Here is a 27,863-nt window from a genome sequence, read left to right as displayed (position 1 = left end):
TCTGTAAGGTCAAAGGGTGGTTAAAAGGTGCCATTTAGGGGCAATGGTTTTCCAGCCTGTGAGGGAAGAACGGCCTATAAAGAAGATTCAATCCGAAGTGATAAGATGTAAAAGATTGGGAGCAGGCAACCTACTCCTGCACCTTAAGGAATACTGAGGGAGGGAACTGCCCTAAGCCCAAAGAGCTGCCCTGAAGGCAGAGTGCTCCTTCCCACCAGAACTCTGGAAAAGGAGGCATTCTTGTTCCTATTTATTACCAACTCCTGCTCCACAGAGGGAAGGGCTGTTCCCTCTTCTCTACTCTACTGTTGCTGCCAGAAGAGTTTTGCATTCCAAGGTAAACAATTAGTCAAGCTGAAATTGCCAAATAGTAAATCTGTTGCTGAAATCAATACAATGCAAAGACAAGTATTTTATATAGAATGTTTTTATTATTACATTGAGAGTCTCTGTTAAATTAACCTGGGCAGTCCAAGCACATTCCCAAGGAATAAATCTTTTTCTTACATTACACACAGTAAAGGGAGGAGGGAAATAAACTCATAACATCTTTATTTTCTATTGAGGAGATAAAGGTTTCGGGTTATCAATTTGTAAGGTACCGTAACCTTACTAGGTATGCCATAGGAAATTATAAGGTAGTAAAAATTATCTGTAATTCTTTTCTATGGGATATTGTATGATGAGTAAACTCTGACTGCTAGACAGTCCTTTTGTGGGGTAAGGAGCATGGCTGGGTATGGTTACCATTCATTTCTCTGAATGGTGACTGCCAGCAATTAATATTTGCTTTAGTTCTCTTTCTTATTATTTTTGCAGACTTGGAGTAATTGGCTGTAAGGGATTTATAAATTGCCCTGGTTCCAGGTTCTTCTGGCAAGTGGTGCTTCAGGGAGCTAAGAAGCAGAGCTAGAAAAGCAGTAGCCATTTCCCCTCCATGTGCTTATGAAGCATGGTGGGGGAAGAGAACACAAACAGATCATCAGCGTTAAAGCTCAGGTCTTAAAGGGCATGAGGACTGTAGTGCAAGTCTGCTTTGTGAAAGCCAGGCTGTGTGTGTAAGATGGAGACATTCGTGGCCCATAGCTTTATAATTGAGGTTTTTGGTTTCTCTTGCCATATACCAGACAGACTTTGAAGATGGTCAACAAAACTCTTCAGGTATAAAAGTGCACCTACACTATGTGAGTCTAAATGCGGACGTGCACAACCATACACACAAATACAGAAACTCCTGGGAGAAACAAGACTGACTCTGTCTTTTAAAAGCCTTTGTCCAGCTGCTAATGCCCATGGCCACGACTGCCCCTAAGGCTGCTGTGGTTCCACATTCCCACATGTGATTGCCAAACCCAGTGTGCTCTGACTGCTTGTGCTATTTGCTGTTTGCTGCAACAAGGTGGTGCTGGATAGATATTTTTCGGCTCCAATCCTTGAAGTTACGCATGGTTAAAGGGACACAGTAGAATTAATTCTGTTTGCTCAAGTGATGCAAAAGCAGTTAACATGATTCAGAGCTCAGGCTGGAATCTTCAGGTCTCTTCTACAGCCTCAGGGATTTGTGATTTGGGCCTGTATTCTTAAAACATTTTGCCAGTAGAGAGATAGAGAAGGATGGTATGAAAGGATGAAATAAATGTTTAGCAGTTTTCCCATGGTCTGGAGTAGAAGCATCATTAATTTCAATAGAAAACAGAGTTTGTATCACTTCTGCACAAAAATTAGGGGATTTGATTTAGAAGAGTTTGGATTTTAATAGCTAGCCATCTGTCTGACAGCATATCTGTTATTTTTTGTCTATTTTCTGTCCATGATTTGTTTGGGAGTTTATTAAATCAGTTACACTGTTTCTACAAATTTTTGCTTTTGCTGCTCCCAAACACATAATTCACACCACTGAATTGATAAATAGCATTTCTGCTAAGTGGTCAGATGCAATTTTTCCCTGACTGAACAATTTAGGATTCTTCTACATACTCAGCACTTACGTGCGCACACATGCATGAACATACACAGAAATACATGCACACACACATACTCAAATGAATATACAATTTACTATTAAAAAAACCCCCAAAACCGAGCCACAGTGCTAAATTCAGCACCAGGTATGTTTCAATGCACCTTCCTCCCTTGCCTCAGCGGGATTCTGAAGCATGGGTTTAGATGACCCATGTTCAAGTGACAGAACCAGGGAAATGTGTCGTTTATTAAATTAAATAGGACCTTTGTCTTGCCTTTGATTCCACCGCGAACAAATATATATTCCTTTCAAAAAGAAAAAAAAAAAAAAAAACAAGCAGCAGAAGCAAGCCATGTGCAATAATGAAAGAATAATTGCAGACTGTTTGGGAGGGCAGCTCTAGGAAGCAGGGAATACGTTCAGAGGCTTTGTTTGCTGCTGCTGTTCACATGTCCTTTGTCTTCCGCAAATGTTATTGCAATTAAAACTGGCTCAGCCAAATGAAGTGAATCAGAGAGTGATTATTTACAAGAACATTTGGAATGAATAATATTACGGTATAATTTCTGAAGCCTGACAGTTATGAAACCTTTTCTTCTTACAGAGGGCCCTTTGCATCTATTTAAAGTTTTCTTTTATTGGTCAGTCAAAACATGAACTTGTTTCCCTAGCTAGGAAAGCAACACTCTCCAGCACTTACACATAGGGATGTGAGCATAAGCACAGTATACTTAGATATTGTTTTTAGGAAATCTAAAGGACGAAGCAAGGGTTTGTCTGGGTGTACCCCAGACTCACGTCTTTGCTTGTCCTAGGAATATGCCTCCAAGCCAGCACAAAAATTGAATTCTCAGGACTGGACATTTTGCACCATTTAAAATGGAACTATAGGTGGATTCCACAAGAGGGAGCTAGAAACAAATAATCTTTCACAGAGCGGGCTATTAAACTCTTAACAGAATAAAGTGGTGGACGTGCTACGTGTCCGTTATCAATCAAAAGAGGTGGCTGAGGTGCTGTTGCATCTAGTCTCCCACTAGGATGTGGTTTGTTGTATGAGAACATCAAGTCGTGCTTCAGGGCTTTGTAAAGACTGACAAAGGATTGAGCCCAGATGTCTTTCTGGTGTCCCTGGGACTGCAGCAGCTCTGTAGGCTGTATAGACCATGGTCAGCACTGTCCTTTCAAAGTCTTCTTTCTGAGGGCCCTTGGGTAGGAAGACAGCATGCTACTCAGCCTGCGGATCTCTGTGATGCTCTTGGGGATAATCTCGTTGCAGATGGTGTCAAACTCAGCAGCCTTCCTCAGTGAAGCGAGCTCTCATCTTTGATGGAAATCCTCTGACCTCTGTCAATGTCAAGCTCAGCTAAAAGAAACTGTACAAAATCAGAGCACAGAAAGCTATTTATTTTCTCCAAGAAACTCTAGGCAGAGTAAATGTGTATTAACAACATGTCCTTAGGTCTTTAATTTATGTCAAATGGAGACAATTGCGCTGACTGGAGGTCGGGCAGACCATAAAGTTTCTATGTGAAAACTGGACTCATGTGCTACCTACCTAGGAAAATTAGAGATAGCCTATGGGGAAAAGGAAAGAGGAAAAGGAAAAAGCAGGTCCTCTTCTGTTGATCAAACAGGCAAGGGTTGCTGCTGGCACCCTGCTGGGTATAGCCTAGTTCTTGTGTGAGAAAGCACATCAGTAGCTTCCCAGCCCAACTCCCCTGTTTGGACATCCAATCCATTTTCTCAAGGTGTGGGATAGACAGATTTGACCCGTGCACCTTCTTCAGGTGGGTCACTTTCCCTTAGCTAACCATATGACCAGACTGTCATTTATAGATTGCAGTCCCCACTGCTGTCAAAGAGGGGACCTGGATTGTTTCAAAGTGAAAACAGTCATGCCCTTGGGATTACTTTGCAATTACTGGTGCTTGTAGCCTTAATAATTTGGGACTGAGACCTAGACCAAAGAATTTAAATGTGCTGTGTTTTTAATATGCAACTGTTCTGGAAGAAAGTACATTCAGTGAAAAGCCTTTGCTCTGGTTTTCACTTTGCCTGTTGGTGAGCTAGAAATCAAATTTGAGGTACAGCAGGCAACTGCTGCCTGCTTAAATGCTCAAAGAACTGAGATTGTCACATATGTATACGTCTGTTCTCTCCCTTGTGGTGAACTATCACACAGTCAGCAATGGGTTTACTTCTGGGGTGAGTAAAAGGGACATGAAGACAGATAATGGATAACCCCAGTATGGAAAGTAACCCCAGTGTGGAAAGTAACCCTGGTCTTGGTTAAGGCTTAAGGTACCATCTGCTCCCACATACTGACCTCGTAAGCAGGACCACATCTTCCAGTGAGTTTTGTAACACTGGGTTAAGGAAGGCAGCTGAGGACCTCTGACTCGCTGAGCAGCTGGAAAAAGCATAGCTGGAAAATAATAATAGAAAAGAGACCTTCCCATAAGGTGCCAAACACTGAAAGAGGAAGCACTTTCAATGGAGTTCAACCAAAGAACTGCCTGTTGTAAAGACTTACTGTAAAATATGACTTCTCACTGTAATAAAAATGCATGACATGGACCTTCTTTGACTCTAACCTACTAGAGATGGAGCTTAGCTGTTTGTCCTAATCTATATGGTGTCTAACACAGAATGGTTTATTATCCAAACCTGGGACTCTGAGTTGCAGCCTCGGAGGTGAAAGGAATAATGATAACTACAACATAAACATTATCTGGAATACATGTCCTTTTCCTGGATGTGCAAGACGGAAATCAATACTGACACTCAACAAAGCCTATTTTCTTCAGTCCATTCTCCTTCTGAGATCTACATTGCTCTGGGTCTCAATTGTCTAAGAATTGTCCTTCCTTATTTAATAGAGAAAGCTCCACCAGAGAATAATCACCTCATCTGTCCTGGACATTTAATTTGGAAGGAGTGATTCACCCAGATATCTGCATCTATTTACTGAACCCGTTACCAACTTAGACAAGACAGGTACATTCAATAAGATGAATCCCAGTTTATTATGACTTTAATATTTCACAGTGTTCCATTGTTAGAAAAAACAGTCTGCTATGATCAGGTATTTATCCACTATTGTGAAGCATACTCCAGATACTGTCTCAGGGAAACGAGAGAGCAAACATATGTATAGTCCCTGAAATCAGCACCCCAGTGAAGTACAACATTTGTGGAATCAATGACCTGTATAGCCCAGAGATAGAAAATATCTGATGCTACATTAGGGATGACCTAAATGCTTTGAGTTGCTAAAGAGGTTGGTAACCATGTAACCAGGTGCTGTTAAAAGGTCTAAGTTCCTTCCTTTCAGCAGAGGGGGAAAACTCTGTTTTGTTTCATGCTATGTGTATTTATTTAGATGTTGATTTAGGTAATCATAATTTGAATTTGTTCATTTTTTTCTAATATTAGAATAGGAAGGGTTTTTTCAAATCCATGCTTATGTGACTATTGGTATGTTTCCCCATAAACTTCACATCTCCACTTTAACTCTTGTTTACCAATAGAAATTTGGAAGCCAGGGTAAGAAACAAGGAAAGAAAACTCCCACCTTTTCAAACACATTATGATTCTCTCTTCAAAAATTAGATTTCTACAATTATGAGTAACATCTAATAGAACATGCAGCTTCCTTTGAATTTCTGAAAAGTTTCATCCCGCCCTTCCTCTACCAGCTTTTTTTTTCCATTAAATATTTTTACTAGATCAATTTAGTCCTGTTTCACCAAAGTTCTTGTGATGGATTTTGCATGCTGCCTGTAGAAAACCTGAACATCATTTAAAACTCTCTCTGCTGGGCATGAAAAAGAAAGCTGGAGCAACTGTAATTATTTTATGGAAAGGTTGTCCCTGTTCTCTGACTACATGGTTTGTCAGACAATTTGCCTCTTTGGTTACCCAAGCAGATCACAAACATGCAGTTCCTTCTAGACTCTGCATTTTGATAGGACGCCTACAGAGCTAGCTGCTTCCTATTCGATCCATGTGAGTTTAGCTTAAAACTTATTTATGATAACTGAATAGTACTTGCAGGGTATGTGACTAAAAGCCTGAAGGAATGAATGCACCAGGAGAGAGAACAGAGACTTAATGGACTCGGTCTCTGTGGTATCCTTTCCTCAGCCAGTAGGATGCCTTTACCATCCGAGAACCTCGTCTGACCCAGCCGAGGAAGGGTGGGTTTGGGAAAGGTCACAAGCTGCCTGCAGGCTCTGCTCTGTGAGAGTGTTGCCTGACTGGGCACTGGGGCTATGCCCACTTGCTGCTGCTGCTCCATCTCTGATGTTTACCCCTCTGCTCAAAGCTCAGAGCTTGCTGGAGCTGCTCCATCTTTTGCTCTCGACAGTTCATGAATGCAATTGAGTGCATGTGAAGCACTTGAAACTTCAAGAACTAATTGCTGAGTAATTAAAACTTTATTACTGGGCAATTAAACTCTAATTACTAAGCAGCTGGAAGAAATCCATTCCATAATGATGACTATTCATTTTCATCTCTTTTAGATGCCCTTTCAGTGAAAACAGACTCAGAGCACAGAGTACCTCTACATATGCAGATGGTTTACATCTCAAATATCCTCTGAGCCTTGGCAAAGTGTCTGTGGCATCTTCCTTCGGTGGCTGTTGTGCTTATTGTCATCACATTGATTGCTTTTACATTGCGGTCCAAGCACAGATTCCCATGTGGAATTCCACGTGGAGCTGAGCTGGGAGTCATTAGATTCAGCCCATCATCGCTCACCCAGAGAAAAGCCTCAGTGAAGGACTCCCACAAAAACAAATGCCATATTATCGATCTAGTACTGGTCTACTTGCTGAATCACAGGTAGTGCCTTAGAAAGCAGCAGGGTATTCCTACCTGCTGTTCCCAGGACAAATGGATTAGGTTAGGAGATTCAAAGGGTTGTTTGAACTTCTCTATTGTGAGAAAGGGACTTCTGTATGCATATCAGAATCATGCCATCCTCTGTAGGACCAGGCTAGCACTGATTCCCTCTTCTCATTATCTTGTTCCCAAAACATATTAAACTTTGTTACAGTTCTTAGAGACTCCACTCAGAAAGTCTTTCAGAACTCATTTATATTTGTCATGGTAATTTAATTTTCCTGATCTACATTTTATTTCAGACCTACCCTTTCTCTCTGTTCCTGCACAGGAATCCTTCCACCATCACCCCCTCCATAGTCGTCTCCATGAACTCATGGAGTTCCTCAAAGACTGCATGAACATTTAGAGCAAGAACTCTCTGATTTTCGTGATACTGACTTAACACAAATGTTAGTTAAGCACAAAAGCTGAGAAATAGAAAGATTTGCAGTCAGTTTCTGCATTTAGTGATTGCAAATTCCATTTGAGAAGTTTCTGCTGACGTTTACTTTTTCTTGCATTTATTTCCATCTCTGACATGAGTTGTCTGGGCAGCATCAAAGAACAGCAGAGGAGTATTACTGTATTTACCAAATATTTACTATTTTCTTCCCCAAGGGAGTTCCCTGTGACGCTATCAAACAATTATTTCATAGGAAGATGCAGAGCTATGTATCATTTTATGCTGATGTTGCAGTCATTTTTTTCAATGGTAGTAGCCATGAACATCTAAGCAGCAGAGATCCCTAATTGATATTGATAGAGAAAGCCCAACCCAGTGATCTCTGAAGTCAGTGGAAAGTCTCCTATTGATTTATTGTTTATACTTCTCTTACAAATGTGTCAAGACATCTCCAATGCAGATGCTTCTGTCAGGGTTGATCAGTCACGTAACAAAAAGCTTATGATTCGCAGAGAAGAGGTAGGAAAAGTAAGGTTTTGATTATCCTTACTGAAAATATTTTCTATTCTATATCTCTGTACTGCCAGGCTCATCATCTTCTAAATCCCTTCTTCACTGGGGCCTTGAGAGTTGCCCTTGATCTGACCTCCCTTGCTGCCCAGTTGAGGGCTGGAGGTGGATGAGAGAGTGCAGTGTGCCTGAGGGCAACCACCCACTCCAAGCCTACCTGCCTGACCTGGAATGGCCTCATCCTGTGCCCTGGAGTGCAACACTGCCTCTACCTGAAGATGGTGGGCAGCCTACAAGTCTAGTCCTAAGGGTAGTTAAAAGTACCTGTCAAAATGTGGCTCAGAAGTTCCTATTTTCTGAACCGCTCACTGCAGGAGCCCATCCAGTCTCCTACAGCTCTGTTGACTCAATTCCACTCTCCCTCAGGACTATCTATGTTTTTAAACAAAAGCTCTAGCCGTGTTTCCCAACTTGTTGACTTGCTTCTAGCTATTAAGCTAATGCATCTATATGGTTTAAATGTAATATCACCTTTCAGGCTGACAGTAGCTTTATTTCAGAGGTTTTTTCATCTTTCTTAAGAACTGTCAGAATTTTCTGTATGTCATTAGCCATGTGGTAAATATTTGTGATCCTCTCCCAGGTTTTCCATGCAGTTTCATTGCTGAGGGTACAGATGTTTAGTTTTGCTTTCCAGTTCATGCACCTGCTCATGATTTCCCAGTTGCTGCCTGTGATGTGTTTGCTCAATAAGTACAGAGCATAGCTGCAGGAGTGCTCAGTTATTTGTGCATCACCAATGCCCTTTTCTTCCCCTGTGAAAAGGTATGAAGCCTTTGAAAAAGTATGAGGGGTGAACTGGGCCCCACGCAGACCATTGCTCCAAAGCTCATACGGCTCCCTGGGGCTCTCAGACATGAACACAGTTTAACTGGGGTTGTGACTCAGCAAGAATTTGTTTGGTTGCCATCATGGGCATGGAAAAGGGCTATCTCATTGCTTCAGAGAGACCCCTTTCATGAAGGACAGAAGGAGCAGAGGAACAAGGACTTGTGGACCAAAAGTTCTGATTCCCTGCAACCAAAAAATGAGAGTCCCTTGTAGGCATAGGGAAGGGCAGTGGTCCAAATTCAGTCAGCAGGCTGCAGTTGCAGCTCATGTCTTAGATTACCAAGCATGAAAATAATTTCTTTGGTCATCACTGGCTTTCTGGGACCAGTCCTCTTTTTGTGGGAGTGCAAGAAGGGAGTGGCCACACAAGCAGCAGAAGATCCTGTTCAGTGATGGACCTAAGAAGGACCAGTGATCTCTGAAACTCTTTTATGTGTTATCCAGCAGCTGTTACAGGAATTAAGAGGGGTCTGCAAAACCATGTCCTCATAGACCACCACAACTGACTTTTTACTACAAGCTCCCAACCACCCCTTAGAAGTGAGAAACTGCCACCAGCTTAGCAGTACGTCCAGCTTGGTCCATCACAGCAAAAGTTTTCCTTTCCCACCCAAACCTTTTGAAGACAGGACTCCTTGACCCCAGTAGAAAGAAGTTAGTGAATCCAAAATTATATTTCTCCCTATTTGGCTTTATCTTACTGGTAAAACAGGGAATAAAAGGGTTTACTTTCAGTGCTGTGAATGCATTTATGCATGAAAACAAATATGCATACTCGCCCTAATTGAAAGGAAAACATACACTTTACAGGTTATTGTTCGTGAAGGTATGGTAAGATATGTAAAATATTTTAGTATAAATTCATTGTCTACTGTTGTTTTGTTCTGCCCTATAACAAGCCCAGAAAAACAGCATTTGAATTATATTCCAGTGGTGTGAATTTTTTTCCCTAGTCCAAACATCACATGTCTAGAAAAGTAAATATAAAACATCCGTGACCATGCTTACCCTTTTTTTTTTTCTGTGCTAGCTTCTATAAAGTTAAAAAATCCATCTCCTAGGCCATATGCACAACCATTTTAAACTTGATGCTAGTCAGCCTAGAGCATATCCTGGTTCTACTCGTGAGCTGAAATTTTCCTTGTGTCACGACATTTTTCTCTGATCTGCCTGAAATTGCACTAAAAAGACATTTGTTGATAACTTGGTGACAGACTTTCTCACTAGCACTGACTTCTTTGAAAGATGAAGATGATTCTTCAAGGTGAATTCAAGTTTTTGCCAAAGAAAACAAACTCAGCACTGTCCACAAAGCAATTGTATAGGCAGACACAGCAGCCATTATAATTAATGCCATGCAAAAATTATGAGTGATCTGGGCTGACTGAAGCTATTTTCCTGCAGAAACTGCTGGGCACTTCCTAGAATTCATTGTTTGTTTAGATCTTAGGGCAAATGCCTGAAATGCTCACAAAGGGATTCTTACTGTTGTGGGTGACCATGCACTGGAACAGATTACTTAGAGAGGTTGTGGAATCTCCCTCACTGGAGATATTTAAGAACCTTCTGGATGCAAATCTGTGCAATGTGTTCTCAGAAGACCATTCTTGAGCAGGGAGGTTGAATCAGCTGACCCACTGTGGACCCTTCTCCTTCCAACCTGACCCACTCTGTGATTCTGTGATTCTCTAACACTGTCCAGGAAGCATTGTTTGGAACTCTCCTTGACCATGCACCACAGAAGAGAAGAGGACATGAGTGTCATAATTTGCATACACCTGAAAAAAATCTTTTGTTTCATGTTCTTCTTCAATAAATCATGCTTCTGAGGGCTTACATGCAGACCAGAAGTGTATTTTATACATAGAGGGGTTTATTTCTGTCCGATGACTCTTTGGTGGGTCCATGCTGAGTTGCTTCATTGCTAGAGTAACAACTCACTATCCCCCCCCATTTGTTGTTGCAGGCTAACTGTGAAATACCTGTCCTTACCATTCTGCAGTGGTACCAAAAGCATCACTTTCTCCAGGGTGAAGGGATGTTGACCTGTGAGAGGTGTGTGGTGGGCAGTGAAAGCAGTAATGTACATCACAAAAAGGGCCATATTATGAAATGATAATGTGTTTTATGCATTTTACTTGCCCTGCACTTGCCTCATCCCCAGTAGGGTGCATCTTCACCATCTGCAATGTGTTTATACTGTCCTGGCCTGCAACTGTTGCCAGGGCAGAACCAGATTTTGCTCTTCTGTATCAAAACCACTATACTAGAAATGATTGAACGCTTTGCCCTAGCACAGGGGAAACTGGAAGAGTGGGAAGCTGGAGGAAAAATAAAAGGAATAAATAGGAGAAACACACACAAAAGGGTGAGGAAAAGTACTGCAGTGTGATAGCCCAGCATCTGAAACTTGTATCTGGAATTGCGGTTACTCACATAAGTCGCTCCCATGACAACAAGTGCAATGCAAAGACTTGTGCATTCCAACTTTAATACATTTAGATCTCCATTATTGGGAGATTAAATCCCAATGCCCCTTAGGAGAACACAGCAGTGAGATGGAGAAAATGTTTTAATTACAAACCAACATGAACTAGCGCATGTTTAAAAGTAGCTACCAAGAGAATTTGCCCCTTTTTACTTTCAGCTTCATATCCTTGCTATCTCAGCTCCTAAGATTAAACTTAATAGTGACAATGGCCTCTCTTTATTCCTGACTGCTGGCTAAAAGTGACTATAGACATCAGCGTCTTCTTAAGTTATTAAAAAAAAATGTTTAAAAGAAAAGTAAAGCTCTGCCTTGAAAATCTAAGCTTTGTCAATAAGGATGTAGGAAGTAGATCTCCCTATAAAAGTTGGCAGCAGGCAATACTGTTCTTAGAAAAAAAATCAGTTTTAAACACCTAAAATTAATAGCATATTGTATTCAATTCCATAGTGCAATATATAATCCGTTTTTTCAAACTGAGTTAGTTTTTACTAATTTATCTCTTTTTTAAGAAATACACATATTCTGAAAGAGTGTCTCAGTCACATAAAACAGAACCCACTCCAACATACACTTCTGACTTTATAAATGTCCTGAGATCTGTGAGATTAGATTAAAGTGCAACAGAGTTTCCATATAAAAAACTGGAGTGGTAATAACTTTTCTAGCTACTTAGCACAAGTAAAAATGTAACGGTGTATTAGAAAGACCAAAAACTCCTTATGTTTACAGAAATGGATATTACTAGAGATGAAAATGGTGTAACTGAGCCCATGTTTATGAGAGGCAGAGAGTATTTTCATTTATGATTTAAGTAAAATGGTTTCAAAGATATTACTAGCATCAACTAACTAAAATGGTCTGAGAATTTATTCCCTCATATAGAATTTCCATTATGCAGCATTTTCACCTGTTCCCAGCTTGGAGCAATGTATACTGTTATTTATTCTTCCCTTGGTCATAAGGAGGGGTCTCTACCTGGGATTATTTATGCATATAAAAAAAATGTTCCAGTTAACCAGGAGAGGCCTTTAACATGCTGGAGTAAAGCTGCTGCAGAAGGTGTGGAAAGAAAAAAATGCACATAGACAAACTGAAGGGAAGAAGGAGTAAGCGAAATATATTGTTGTCCTTCAGTTTGCTGCCACATTACCACAAACTGGGGATAGACTATGACGAAAACTGCATGAGTGAAAGGCAGCAATAAAGAAAGGAAATATCAACTCTGTTCCACAGATTTAATGCATAGGCTATAAGTAATTTTGGTAACACAATAAATTTCAGGCAGAGTTGGGAAATGGACCAGTGTTTTATATCCCTGTCTTCATCGCAGAGCCAACTCTCCTTCCCTATCTGTGCTGCTCTCAACAGCCCTTACACAAGGTGAAGGCACAAAGCAGTCTTAATTAGATGCATTTGAAATTTTTTTGTACAAGTGAACAAGTGAAGGGATATAATGGTGATCCAATCTACTTCCATTTCTCCCAGGAAGCAGCAGAGAAGGGAGTGAGTGAGTGAAGGAAGGAATACAGTGGTGTGCTTGTGTTTTGGTTCTGAGCTGTGGGAAAGGGCCCTAGGAGCTGAGTGAAGTGGATGACTCTACTGTTGAACAAGGGAGCAAGAGCAATGAAAATCTGAGCTCTGCTTCGTGGGAAAAGACAGAGCTACAGCAGCTCCGAGAGGTTTCTGCATCGTGCTGTTGCTGCTCAGAAAGGAAAGTCCTTCAAAACCAAATCACTCTCTCCAGTACTCTGCCCTTTTTATATTAGCAACACAGATCCCAAAGGAGTGGGCTTGGGCCTTGCACCATCTCCAACGTACATATTTCCTCAGAGTTGAGTCACTGAGCACAGAAAAGAGGTGTCCAGTAGTTAAGAATGGTTGTGTTTCCTGGCAGGCAGAGGTGACTGCATAGCTAGGGTTTTGCTGAGTCTGACCTAATCACAGCTGTAGCTGCAAGGGGCAGTCCAGCACGCCTGCCTGCCCAGAGGCTTTCCCTCCTTCCCTTTGTGCTGACTTGCTTTGTGTGGCCACACAGTCAGCTAAGCCAGGAATCTGTCTGGTCACTAACACAGGGAAAAAGCAAACCAAAAAAAGAGTGATAGATTTTAGCAGCCTCATTCCACATCACATCTGTGAGGCCAGCAGCACTTCTGCATGTGAGAAACTCACAGTGCAAGTGCAGTCTAACTGTTCTTAGCATATGTGGTGACGATTCCAGTTCTCAGATGACATAAAGATAAAAATCAGCCACAGTTAGGAAAAGCAGAAGACCCTCCTCCTGTCTACACATCCTTTATCTAACCACCAGGCTCAAAAGCCCCTTTCTGTGCAGGACCACCTCAACTAGGGTAGTCATTGCTTCTGCTAGCAGTGAGGGTCATCTGCAGGACACTAGATGCCAAACACTTCTTTCCCTTCTGTGATTACATCTCACTGAACTTTTACCTGAGTACATTCAACTGGCACAAAGAATATGTAAAATTTATTCCCAGACTGGGTGGTGAGAAAGGAATCAAAGATCTAGTTTGAACACACCTATCAAGGAGCAGTAGGAAATTTATTCCATTATCACATGACAGCTCAGTAATGATGGGGACCCATTCCCATATGCCATCTGTGAATGTTTTCAATTAGCAAGTTAACTTAAGTGTCTGATGGTGCATTTAGGAGCAGCCAGCGAACTGATAGCTGACTATTATTATTTTACTCATATATGAACTGCTCACCCACATAAAACATGAAACACAATGAAACCCACACATATGAAACAACAAGCTATTCCTCATATTCACTATATATGAACATCACAGCCCAAAACTAAGGAGGAATAAACATTATATTCACCATTTCTTTTCCGTTCCCTTCTAGAAACAACCAGAAATGTCTTCCCTTTTTCTTCAAATCCCCATCCAATCTGAAATAAACTGTTAGGAAGTGAATATATAAATCCCAGTTTTATGCTTCCTCTCCTCTGGGATTTCACTTGTTCTTCAAAGCAGGGAAACCCCAGCTGTATTTCCAGCTGTTCAGAGTTCCAAATGTCAGTGCACCTGCAGCTGGTTTTCTTAATAACATGAATATGTGCTAAATGAGAAAGTATATAAATCATCCTTACCCAGTAAACAAAAAGTATAGGGACTCTTGGTCCTTTTTGCAAGGAAATGTGTTACTTTTGGAGGCAATACCTTTTCAAAACATTTTATGATTTCTAGTAGTCATGATAAAGACAGAAAATCTGAGAAAGTGACTGAGAGCTGAAGATGGATTTGGATATGTCTCTGAACTGGACTGGTACAGTTGCTTTGCCACCTGAACAGAACATGAAGGGTGGAAAGCTTTCCATCCCTGAGTGATAATCAGGGGAACCACCCGTTTCTCCTGGAGAGGTGAGTGAAGATCAGCATGAGAAGGCATGTGTTCTGTCAAGAAAATACTTGCATGAATGTCTGGGCCCTATTACGGTAATTTCTACATCTCTATGAAAATAATACTAAAATATTAATGGAACTCAAAGATAATCATCCACAGAATCTAATCAGTGGATTTCAATATGTGTAGGTGCAATGATGGGCCAAGACAAGCCTTTGTGATATTGCCATAAACATAGCAAAGAAATATGAAGGGTGAATGGTAAAATGGATTATATTTGTAACTGCCTTCCCCGCTCCACACACACATATATGGGATTTTCATTTTACAAAGCAGACGTTTTTCCACTGTTCATTATTATTTCATACTCTTCTAAAACCTGACTATTCCTAGATCTTTCAGGTTTCACAATCTGCTGAAATAAAGCTGAGACTGACGTACAACTGGATTCACCATTAAATGCAGAAAGCCTTGCCCAAACTTTTAATGTTGCAAATTGCTAAAGGCTGCTGGACACTGTAGATGAGGTCCTCAGATGACCTGAGCTGGCACCACCACCCCTGTGATTCTACTCTGCAGGCAGCCAGGTCACAGAGAGTCCTGTGCTGTGAAAGCAGCACACTTGGGACCACAGGAAGAGAAGAAAGTTAAATTCAGGGTTACAGAAATCTTACAGCTAACAAAATAACCCAAATATCCTGTTTTCTGCGATCTGAAGGGCACAAAATGCTGAGAGCTGCTCCTGAAACTGATGGAAATTTAAAACTCAACCTCTTTCACTGCTGCAGTTCCTACCTCTACAGGTGCCATCTCTCAGTGGCTCCCAGCCCAAGAGGATCCTTCCACTTTGTCCCATGTATTTGATTCCGTGCTCTTTTTCCTTAACATACCTTCTTCTCTTCTGGAGTCGTTTGAGCTGAACTTGTGAAACAGAATTTGGCTTATGGGAAAATAGTCTAAGTAAATGTTTAAGGAAAAAATATTAACGACTCCATGCTCTAAATCTAGGAAGAATAAATTTGGAGATAGGGAGGAAGGCCTGATTTACAGTGAAATCCTCTAGCATGTTGTTGAATGAAACCAGCTGGGGAGTTCATTCTTTGATTTAACTCCTCTTTGCGTGAGGACTGGTAAAGAAGACACTGTTACTGTGAAAAAGCATTTTAGATAAGACGCTGTGATACTCATTGTAAATTTTATCCTGTTTTTTTTCTAGATTTGGGCTTTCTTCTTTCTAATCCAAACACTCTGAAGTTTGCATACTGAAATGGGCTTATTTAGAGAAGTTTTTGCCAGCATGTATACACTCACGGGTTATCAGTATAGGCTGCTAGTGAAAAATTTTTTGGTCAGTTTGATGTCTGTTGTGTTGTGCCTACCGAAGCACTCCTTGCAGAAACTGGACTTCATCATGTCAAAATTCTGCATGACAGATCTTCCTCAGCTTGTTAGTGATGATGATATCCCAGGTAAGCTTATAGAAATCCCCTGGTTATGAATGTTATTGATATCCATCTTACATCATCCTCATATGACTTCCTTTTGTCATATTAGGGTAATCATTGTCTGAGATACTGGAACACACTAATACAACAAACTAATCATTTTTAGGGGTAGATTGATGTTTAGCACAGCCACAAAGTAAGGCAAGGGACTAATTATCTCCCAATTTATACTTCTAAATGCTAAGTAATCTTTAAGTTCTGTTTTGACCTCTGAGTGCTGAGGATTAAGGATGAAGCAGAATGTAAACTAGCTTGTCATGGCTGAGTTCCTTGGATTAGTAGCTGCTAACCATTGCATTGGCTTACAGAGACAGGCTGGTGTGAGTGCTCTAATTTGTTGTGAGGGGGACACAGAAGGTGATTTATATCTTTGTCTAAATAATGCATGGACTACTTTGTCAGCAAAAGCACCAAGGGGAAATGTACTGGGCTTTGAAAACAGATAAGCAAACTCACATTATGTTCAAGTAGTTGCTCCCAACTGAATTCCCAAGCTGAATTGCAATGAGAAGGACTCAATGAGACAAGGGTACTGTGGTCCAGCCTGGGGTTCAGCAGCATTCATATACAGAAGCAACAGGGGTGATAAATTTGCTTCTCTGACAGTTTACATCTTTGTTGGCAGCATGAGTTCAACCAGGAGGGAAAAGCTCCTGGGAGACATCATAGATAGGTGTGAAAAGCCAGCTGGACATGATACACATTTCTATCTTTGAATATGTAAATAGAAAGGGAGGGGTATGGAGTATTTAAGACATGTGACGAGTGGGTTCCATTTACCTTACTGCCAAATCTGTGCAAGTAGAAACTGAGCTCTTTGCCTTGGTGGTGATATTTTGCTTAAGAGTCCCCATATGTTCCTTTGGAGAATATAAGTGCACGTTGTTCAGCTTTGATGTTCACTTTGGCTGGACCACACTGGCTGTGAACAGCATGCCCAGAGATTAGGGCTGACATAATCGGGTGTGTGTTGGATGGATGATCTACAGCACATGCAGTTAGTCATTCAGGGTTTGAAGGGCATCCAGAAATTCACAGCAAATGACCGGCAGCCTGCTCTCTAAATACAATTTATGGTTAGCAAAGGAGTGCCTTTCTAGGGAAATACAATTTCTTATGGTATCCCTTACACTTAACTATACACCAGGCAGACTCTTTAAAGGCAAACTTCATGAGCTGGAGCCCACAGCATTTCCCTGCTGTGAACGTGGGAACTACAGCACCATGGCAAGACTGGTCCCCAGTCTGTGTGACTGCTGGTTTGTGACTGCCCGCTTGTGACTGCCCTGTCTTTCTCAGTCTCATTGCTAAACATGTCAGTCCCGCTCTCTGCATTCCTGAAGGATTTCCTCCTTCCTCAGAATGCAGCATTGCCCAAGCCTCAGCCAAGTGGCTACTGTTTTCCCTCTGTGCAGTAGGACTGGCTTTAGGGAGAGAAGGGGCACAGTGAAGGACAGTGACCGGGTACGGTAAGGCAGGAAGGTTAGATAACAGCTGAAAACCCCAAGCCTGGGTCTGAAAGCAGGTTTTGGCTGGTTTTGATGGCTGACAGAGGACACCTGATATCTGTAGTCTGTTCATCAAAATTGGGATGCTCTGAGCTGAGCTCGGACACCTTCTTGCCCATTCATTTCACCCTGGCTTCTCCCAGACATCCCGTGTGTAAACAGGACCACTGCGTCATCCTCCTGCTGGAGAGCCCAACACAGCAGTCACACAGTGCCCTCTGCCACTTGGGCCTAACTGTGTCTGATTGTATCTGATTTTTGTTGCTTGTATCTAATTCCTGTTATGGAAAAGCTCAGTGTGGAAAAATCTTTGGATACTTTTCTATCCTTGAATCTTTGTTAGGACACAACTGAGCTTTACATTTGCTAAGTACATGGAAAGGTAGGTTAGCTCCTTTTGAGCTCTGTTTATTGAAAACCCTGGTGGTAGAAAGCAACAGAACAAGCAGTGTATATATTTATATCAATAGATTGATTACCTTCCAAAACTTTCTGCCAAATTGACATGGCAATCCAGAAAACCAGAAGTTGCTGCAACTATGACAAATGAATGGTTTCACTCAACACATGCTGTATTATATTAAACACAAGTAGTGTCTAACTGGAAATGGAGTTTGTTCAGTGCCAAGCCATGAATAATTGCAGCAAATAAAAAATGAAGAATGCCTTAAGTGTCATTTATTTTAAGAGGGGGCTTAAGACACAAACAGTTCCTTCAGACATAAAATCTGTGTTTAATAAATAAATTTAATAAACACTTAGTGTTTCTTCAGAGCCAGGCATAAACAAAAATGTAATGTTGTGGCTGTGAGCATTATGAAAACCAGAGAGGAAACTGAGGGCTTTCAGAACTTGTTCCATTCCTCCAGGGACTGATAGGGAGAAACAGGGACTTGTGCAGCTGTGGCACTGTTTACTATGATTGATGTAAATAGGAAATGCTGCAGCTCCACAGTCCTGTAAAACAGCAAGTTTCTTGCAGCTTCCGTGGAATAAAACAGGCTGCTTCTTGGGCAGTGGCAAGAGTCTTTTTGCATATCCACACAGTTTAAAAGATCAAAGGGAGGGGAGGAGTGAAAAAGTGAAGAAATCGTGACATACTGATGATTCAGTAGCAGTAGCTTTAACTTTATAATGTGATTGGAGGTGAATTGCCCAGATTACTGTCTCTCAGTATCCTGGTGGGCTGAGAGGCTGGTGGGGACCAGAAGCAAACTCAAGTCCTGCTTATATGAGAAAAAGGCAATGGTAGCTCCAAAGAAAAGCAACCATTCCATGAGCCTGAGAAGCAGATGAAGACCAGCTGTGACAGATGGACATCTGCTGAAGGGTGGGTTCAAATGGAGATGCATACCATGCTGACAAGGGAGCAAATGCTACTCCAATCTAGAAAGTATGTGTGGTTTAATATTTCCCATTCACATTTATCACATTTTCTCTCTCTCTACACTTCCTTTCTCTTCCTTTTTCTCATCATTCATATTACTTTCTTCCATTGGCCATTTTTACCTCCAGCTTTTTCTTTATCATTTCTCAGCATCTCTCTGTCTTTTGCCTTTGCCTCTGTCTCCCTCCTTGTGGCTCGAATTATCCCTGCTAGATTAGAAAGTCTGTATTCTTCCCAAGACAGGGAAGAGATTAGAAGCATCCACTCCCTTTGTGGCATGCCACTACCTGCCAAATAGATGGAGATCAAATCCTGATGTTCTGGCTTGGAGCAGATATCCACATCCAGTTAAGTGCAGTTTATTCTCTTTGCAATTAGGCAAAACCTAACTGAAATGTTCTCCTTCCCTAACGCCATGCCAGGTCTGCAGACATCACAGAAGGCTTTTGGTTCTCCAATATGAGACTGCAGCACAACATTGCCCGTCTGCTGTCCCATTTCTTCCCAAATAACCTCTGACCTTTGAACAACTTATTTTTCCCCTTCTCAGCAACTTTTTTTCAGCTATCCACCTGGCTCCTCCTGAGCAGAGAGAGTCTCAGTGGTTTGGAGCCTGGCTCCTGGCTGATGACCTGCTTCCCTGTGGCTTGGGAGGAACGTCCAGAGGAGGAGCGGTATGCGTGCCGCTCTCAGGGGAACTGGGAGACTGCCAAACCTAACCAGCAAACTGGGCCAGGAAAGGCCCCACATACTCTTTCACCACAGGAAAGGAATGTTTGTGGAAACTGGGAGTACTGGAGTTTATTTAACTCTGCTTCTCTCCTCACATTTTTCTGAGTCTCAAGCCCAGCACTGAGCTCATGCAGCCACAAGCATTGTGATAGAGAGACAAGGGTAGACAGGTTATTGCTGCAGCCTGGAGCATCTCAGGAGGGATAAAAGGAATTATTGGTTGAGTGTTGGTCACTAAGTAGGTAAGATAGCCCCACAACTTGTGGTGCAGAGTTGGGCTAGTTTAATGGCTCTGAATGAGCAAATATGCTGTGGGGGATATATCACAGAGCTGCCATAGCAACAGCCAAATTGAACAGGATTTTGGTATAATGAGAGACACAGGGACAATAGAGACATACAGGATCCCTTCCTTGGCTTTCTTTCCTTCCAGTGGGCAAAATCAAATCCCACAAATGATGGTCCCCTTGGGGATTTTTGTTCATGTTAAATAACAAGTGTTACTTGCAGCATATCCTTAAGCTACTTTTTCTTTTTATGATGCTTTGATATATCTTTCCCCCTGCTTCCCTGCATCAGCTATCTATACAGACAACCTGCATCAGCTTCACCTGTGCCAGTGCCATTTTGCTGAAAAACCTTTTAGCCAACAAATAACTTGTTTGGGCTGAAAGATTTTAACAATCAGGGTTACTGCAGGAAACCAAATTCCAGATAATGAATGAGATTATGGCCTCACTCCTGAGGGTAGAAAAGCTCCTGTTGACTTTTGCCATGCTGGTTTGCACATTTAAGTGCTTCTAAAGGTAAAGGAAGGAACAGGCTGGTTTGCCCACTTCAAACCAAGACACTCTCCCAGCTCCCTGGTTTGCTGCAGGCAGGTCCATGAATCCAGCTTCCTTCTCTTCAGCTCGGATGGACTCAGCTCCCCTCAGCAGAGCCACCAGGGTGCAGAGGGAGAGTTTCACAGAGCCTCAGTTCAAACTGGGTGTAAACTGTGCCTGAGGGCAAGCACCAGTGTTTGCCTCCAGCACCCTATGCTGGTCCTGCCCTAGCTTGAACCTGAGCACAGGCACTGCGTGCAAAGTTAATTGCTGCAACACTCAGTGTTTTACCTCAGCAATTTACATCTTGCCTGCCACTATTTGTGCAATCAGAGCCTCTGCAGGCTGATGATGTTCATTAAGACCTGCTGACTTTCCTTTCAATTAGATTGTACTATTCAGTGCTTCTGACAGGATTTCTTTCTGCCTGAGAAGTCATTACACTCCTGCTGAATTTGGCACAATCTACTCTGAGAAAAGCACGTTATGCTTCAGAAACAGAATTAAAAAAAAGAAAAAATAATCGCAAGTATTAACAATACACAGGACTACATGCACACAGTCATCCTGAAGATATCTGGGGCAAGTGATTGAATTACTCCATGCCTCACAATTGAAAAGGGATGTTAACATTTCCCCTCCTTAATTACACTGATATTACAACGAAAGTGCTTTGGAGAAGGAAAGATTATCTTTTGTTCCGTGTGTTCGCGTAATGCCAGGTACTACTGAGGTCTCTAGGCCCAGCAGTATACGACAATCAGGAGGAGACTCAGTCTGTGAATGAGTACATGAGTTATTTCTTTCATCACAGAGCTGCTTTGCCTTTGGAAGAAAACATTGGCTGTTCAGCATGCACTAACAGCAGTGAGGCAGTTGTTAAAGGAAAGGTGAAGGAAGCTATTTCCATGTGAAAGTGTAAGGAGAGATTTGAACGGCAGGAGATGCTTCTGAGCTGGACTATAGCTGGGATATGAGGACCTTTGTGAAAACTAATCCAGATTCCATGACAGTTCAATACCTGGGACTGAGGTAAATAGGTGTGACATTACAGTATGCAGGAATTCTAAACAAAAATTACCAAAGTGGCAGCAAATGTCTTACTGACTTGCCAGTCCTCAGTACTGGGATGGAACTGGGATCACTGAGAAGTTTCTACTGGTATTACTTTCAGCAAATAATTCTCATTTAGCCTAGTACATATCAAAGAATCTTCCTCTTGTTGCTTACCCAGATTTCCTCAAAATTTTCTAGTTCCTCTCTCTTTTTAAATTTTGATTCTGCCAACCAGTTTATGACTGTATGAGCTGTAAGCTTTAGCCATTTTTTCGCTGCTTCCTGTGGTGAATAAAGCCTCAGAATCACTTAGATCCTTCCTTCCTAACAGCATGACTGCTTTTATAGAGTACAATATCCATCTATAATCTAAAGTGTGGAAACTTCCATAATCTATCCTCCCTCTGATCTCATCACAGTTTAGCATCATTGCCCTAGAAGAGACTAGAAACTTTGATTTTTTTTTTTTTTTTTTTAGGCATCCTTTGTATGTCTTTCAGGTACCCACTGTGAATTCTGATTCAGGGATCATCCTCCACGCAGGTTAAATTAAGTAATCCTGCCCCTAAAGGAGTTTTTGAGGAATCAGGACATGCTAGAAAGGACTTTGATTACAGTTGCAGCCCTACCCTATTGGATATTTATCCTACAGAGATTAAATCCATTCAGAGACTGTTATATTCCAGCTACCTTTTGCAACACCAAGCAGCTTTACTAGGCACTAATAACTAACCTATTTTCAGGCCTTTCTTCAGTCTTTTCTCTGCTCTTCCTCCAATATCACTTTGTTTGATAGTTCCAGACTGTCACCACAGCTGATGCCCAAGGCACCTGCCACAGGGAATGGAAAGTCTCTGTCTCTGCTGCACAACAAATTACAGGGCAGAGATGTCAGAGCCAGAAGCAGTATGATCATATCAGTGTGGCACTGGGTCCAACCAGGTGATCCTCATTGAAAGGAAGAGCTCATTCCCTTTGGCATATGCCGTGCATATGGTATCATCCTGCTGGCACACCAGCTAGAATCCCTGCACTGCCCTGTGATGTGCATGACAGGCAGCTTGCCTCAGTTCTGGGTCTGTGATCTCTGCTCCATACACCATTGTGCCATGCAGATAATTTGGTTGCCTCCTTAGCTCATTAATTCTAAAATATTTGCCAGACCTTCTTGAAAACATATTTTTGTCTTTCCTTTCTTCTAATTTTTTAAAAGGCAGAAAATATTCTTCTAATGCCTCCTTCCTACTACTTACAGTGTAGGAAGGTTTGGTTTTTATGGATCTAATTTTAGGTCTGTGACTTAAAATTATGCTCATCTCTTACACAACCCTTTGCAAAAGACTTTAGGAAGTAAAAGCATAGGTATATAATTTGTCTTCTTCAAGTCATCCAGATGCAAAACTAATTCCTCTGAATTTCAATCCCAGGCAGCCCTTCAGGAAGTACCTTCCTTCCTTTACAGGTACAGTTGAGATACTTGGTGCAGTAATAATTTGCATCAGGGGACTCCAGCCTACAAACCTGCATTCCCAGGAACTGGATGAATTTAATGGAACAGAATCAGGATGTGTGGGAAAAATCCCTGCTGCTGCTCGATCAATCATTTTGCAGCTTCAGTGAGGTCATTGGAATGGACCCAACAAGCAGGGAAGTTGGGGCAGCTGAGGCAATTTTCCAAGTGATCACGTGAGAGCCAGAGAAAAGGGAAATATTGCGTTTTCTCCATAAGAAGTAACATTCTTTACACAGCCAGGCTTAGACAGAATTGGCTCTGCTTCATACCATTTCACATCTTTCACTTGCACTACATATTTTAAGAATTGGATAACAATGACTTTATAGAAACTAAAGGAAGTTGAATAGATGCTGCATTTGAAAAAGTTCTGGTAGCTGGTCCAGCTGGTGTAATTTTGTTTTACACTTGAATCAGACCTCTGGAAACCTTGTCATGTTCTAAATAAGCCCATACCATAACCTGGTATACTTAAGGACTGCTGGGCACATATGTGTATGTGTGTTTGATTATTTGTGTTGCAATTACATGCTGAGTTCAGCCCACATTTCCTTTGCTCATGCTGTCCAAGCCAAAAATGTGTTACTGTCAGTGGTGGAATCCCAGAAGTTGCTTGAGCAGGGAGTGCCTGGCTGTAAGGATGCAATATGAGATGTAGTGGGGAAGAGAGGCAAATAAGATGAAAAGCTGTGGGGATGCAGTGCACGCCCTAAACTCCAAGGCACTCAATCTTTGCACACACAGCAAAGATCAGCAATCTGGTACACAGTAGATGATTACAGAGATTAGAATATACTAAACACTGCTTCCTTGTAAAAATACCATCTGAATTTTTAGCAACAGCCAGTCTCTCTTTCTCTTCTACACAGTCTTCCCTCTCTGGCACCAGAGAGCTGCCAGCCCGCAGTAGCAAAGCCCACAGGTAGAAGCAGTGGACAAAAGTTGCTCATGTAGTAGCTGCTCCATCAAACTCTCAAACTAAGTTACCACAAACCTAGACCAAATATTAAAAATTTCCACTGTTGTGGGTAAATTAAGGAGGATGGACCATCCGTTCTTCCAAGTAACTCCTGCAGAAATCCTTTAAGGAGAACAAACTGTTCCCCCTGGTGCTATGGAACAGCCATTTGACTTTCACCAGCCACTAGAGACTGGGTAGAAAATAGTCCATAAAGATCTGGGTGGGACTGTAATTCTGCTTTTGAGGTCTGGAAGGCACAGCACAGACACTCCCCAGAAACGTGAAACCGCAGTGATGCTAATATATCCTTTTCTCACTGATGGGTGAAAAGCGTTTTACCTGCTTATTTTGAGTTATTCAACATCTCTGTTTCCGGCCTCCACTGAAGGGTCCACTTACCCTTGCAGCTGTTTCTCCACTGTCTAAAAGCTACAACTGGGTGGGAAGCAGTGACATTGTCTCTGGTTACCACAGCTGCATGTGTGGATTTGGTTTTGGTTTTGCTTTGGGTTTTTTTATTTGTTTATTTTTGTTGTCAAAAAACAAGATTTGTTTCTTTTTTTCTCCAGCAAAAACATCCCTTAAGATCTGGAATTCTTATTTGGAACCTTAAGAAATTAATACAACCTCACCTCTGCCATTGCATAGGGAATAACACAGTAGATATCTAATATTACCTTTTTTCCCTAGACAGCTGCTTCATAAAACACAAGAGGCTATTTCTATACAGCTAAGCCTACAAGAGGCTCAAGGAAACTTGAGATGATGACATGAAAATTATTTCATCATCGCTCCGGATCTTTTCTTTTTTATTCTGAACATGTCTATCCCAGACACCAGGCTTTGCCTGCGACTTCTGGACCAATGTCCACAGTTCAATCTAGACAGGCTGAGGAGTGTGTGAGATTTTTAATGCAAATGGCTGAAGGAATAAATAAAAGAAAAAAAAAAAGAAAGAAAAGAATAAAGCATTCTCTGTTTTCCTGCCAGAAATGTTGGGGTTTTTTTTTCCATTCATTGATGCTTCTAAGCAAAGGGAAAAAGGGAGGTGGCAGTCTGGAGCTCCCAGTCACTAGTCAGCACAAGTATGTTCATCTTTTCTTATGTCTGACTTTTTCTTAAGCCAAAGCTTAAATAATTGGGCTGGGGATCCAAAGCTCCCTCAGTACCTACTAGTGAAAAAACGGTTAAAGCTAGACCTTGTTGCATCCAATACTGGCTGTTCATTTCTATTGCAAACAATGACTGTTGGCAATTACAGTAGGACTCTTCATCTATTGTTTTGTAAACAATTTGGACTACTAGTCAATATGAAGATGATACACAGATCTGTCTTTCATTTCCGTCAGTCCAGATGTTGATCTGCCTTTGCTTTTTCATTGCAAAACTCAGATCAGGAGTTGGATAAGACTTAAACGACTGAGGCTTAACCTAAACAAGACTCAGTTGCCATTTGTGGAGAGAGGGAAGAGCTCTAAGTGTGTGGAAGGGTGTGTTATATCTCAGTACTCAGATTTTATCTTAGGTTTCTAAGCAATTCAAAAATTAGGACAGTGCTTTGGCCCTCTCTAAATATTGCACACAGTTGGGATTGGTTGGGCTGGTTCAGGTTCTCTGAAGTAGTTATTGCTGAAGGAGTCATGCCTCTAAAACATCTTTAGAGCTGAATAGTCCCAGTAGCTGTGGAAAAGAAATTTGGTTTCCTCCTCAGCAAATATCTACATACAATATTTGTGAAAACTGAACTCCTTATCACAACAGGGAATGAATTTTCTCAGCCCTCTGAAGTCTCCAAAAACAAGCTCCAGAGTTTCCAGCTTGAAAACAATCTTCTTTCCCAAAAGGCAAAATAGAGTTCTGATGTTTTTCTTTAAATATTCATGGTGAATAAAATTGGACTTTAATAGTTGCATGGATTCCTTTTAGGGTTGTGATGTTGTTGTTTAATTAAAATAAATGTGTTAGCAAAAGTGAAGGACATCCTTAAATTGCACAGTGATTATTTCATGAAAACAACCCTTTTTTTTTTTTTTTTTTCCTTTCTCTTTCTTAGGTAATGTGACATCATTCTTCCAAAAGGTAGGGTTGGGGGGGGGTTTAATATATACAAATCTAGTTCTGATTTCCTCACCTTTTTATGTGTCATCCCTGGAACACAAACTCTTACCTACAGAATTAAGGGATCTTATGATGACAATTTGGGCTATTTCCTCTATTACATAGGAAGAGAAAAGTAAGATGCATGAACGTATAATGACTCATGAAGTATCATCCAAGAAGCTGGTGGAAAAGCTGGGGAAAGAACCCGCCCTTGTGAGTTCCAGGTCATTGCTCTGTCAGTGAGCTCCCACTAACTGCAAGGAACAATTAATTAACTCATATAACCTGAGCAGCATTGTGTAGCTCTTCATGAATTCACTCAGCCATTCTCTCTCTCACAAAATCAAAACCAAACCCAAATAGCAGACTAGGAAGGTACCAGCTGCAAAGAGGAAGACGGGGAAGACTGGAGTGGGGAGGGGAGAATCTGAATGCTCTATTTTTTTAGCACACTCTGGTGCCTTTAAATATCTGTGAATCTCAATATCAGAAGCAAAGAAATCTTCTGGGAGGTGTTTCCTTTCTCCAGTTCCAGCAGCTACTGAACTCATGCCAAATACCGGAGGAGAGAATAAAACCAAAAAAGGGAAAGGACATCATCACTAGCTTTTAAGCAAGCATTTTCTATGCAATCCAATAGTCCCAAAACATTCCATATGTTACTGTCACACACACTGGAATACAAACATGTCATAACTATATATTGTCATATTGTCAGCTGAAGCCTGATAACACATGAAGTGGCTTTCCTTATGTTGTGTGTGCTAGTCTGTCAGGGTAGGGTAGCAGGCATTCCCAGGCACCTTACACAATCTAGACATTATTCATGTCTTTACTATTACCAGGTATCTGCCTGCTAGAGGAGAAGATTATGTCACCTGTGACTGCAAAGGCTTTTACTTTAAGGTTTCATAATTTATTTTTGTTAATGTAGGAGAAAAATGAGAAGGAAGAGAGAAAGGAAAATGTGCAAGAATGTAATTTTGGTTCTTGGGATGTTTTATTATAATAGAATACATATATAATTTTAAATTTTTGCTCTTATTCATGTGTATTTTTTTATTTATCTATATAATTTTTAACTGACCTGTTTAATGGAGAAAAAGAATAGCAGAGCTGGGAGGGACAAATTGTATATATATATACTATATATATATCTCTATATATCTATATCTGTATATATCTGTATATATATACAAAGATATAATGCAACATAATTTCAGACCAAAACTACAAAGTCAAATTGTTATCTTAAATAGTTTTACATGTTTAAATCTTACCTCTGCTCCATCTGTGGGTCACAGTGGCATGAGCACTGTAATAGAACAGCAGCAGCAGCAAAGTCCTCCAAAGCATCCTTCCCTTTAAAAAACGTGTGTCTAGCTGTATAGTAGCTTTTTAATTTCCCACCTCCTTTCTTTTCAGGAATAAATAATGGCTTTTCCTTTCCCCCTCCCCCTTTGAAGAAGAACCTGTCTGTTCTTCTGAGTACAGCTGAAGTCAGTGTGCAGCTTCTTTCCCAAACCAAGTCTCCTCGGGATCAGGAAACTTACTTTCACAGACAGACTTTGTTTTTATCCACATCTGGAATGACTCATAGTGCATGTGAGTTTGCTGGCAGCTGGGTGAATAAATATCATTACATTTTTGTAGTTGAGTTTCATTTGCTATATGGGCCAGTTGGAATTTATTTTTGTCCAAAAAACAGCCACAAATACCTTCATTAAAAGACAGTCTTGAATTCTAGCTCTGTAGCT

At 41.2% G+C, this 27,863-nt stretch overlaps 1 protein-coding gene across 1 annotated transcript; it reads right to left on the bottom strand.

Annotated features, from left to right (window-relative positions):
- Window positions 1-782: 782 nt before the first annotated feature.
- On the bottom strand, window positions 783-27,647 carry FAM180A (family with sequence similarity 180 member A). Its single transcript, XM_032688299.1, is given in 7 exon segments — window positions 783-3,100; window positions 3,102-3,163; window positions 3,166-3,285; window positions 3,288-3,339; window positions 4,289-4,365; window positions 4,368-4,391; window positions 27,387-27,647. Coding segments are annotated over 7 exon segments (663 nt in total). The 5' UTR covers window positions 27,463-27,647; the 3' UTR covers window positions 783-2,848.
- Window positions 27,648-27,863: the final 216 nt, after the last annotated feature.

This window comes from Chiroxiphia lanceolata, chromosome 5 (assembly GCF_009829145.1).
Source record: "Chiroxiphia lanceolata isolate bChiLan1 chromosome 5, bChiLan1.pri, whole genome shotgun sequence".
In the NCBI taxonomy this organism is placed as follows: domain Eukaryota; kingdom Metazoa; phylum Chordata; class Aves; order Passeriformes; family Pipridae; genus Chiroxiphia; species Chiroxiphia lanceolata.
The sequence above is the reverse complement of the archived record's forward strand: the minus strand, read 5'-3'. Positions and strand labels throughout refer to the sequence as shown.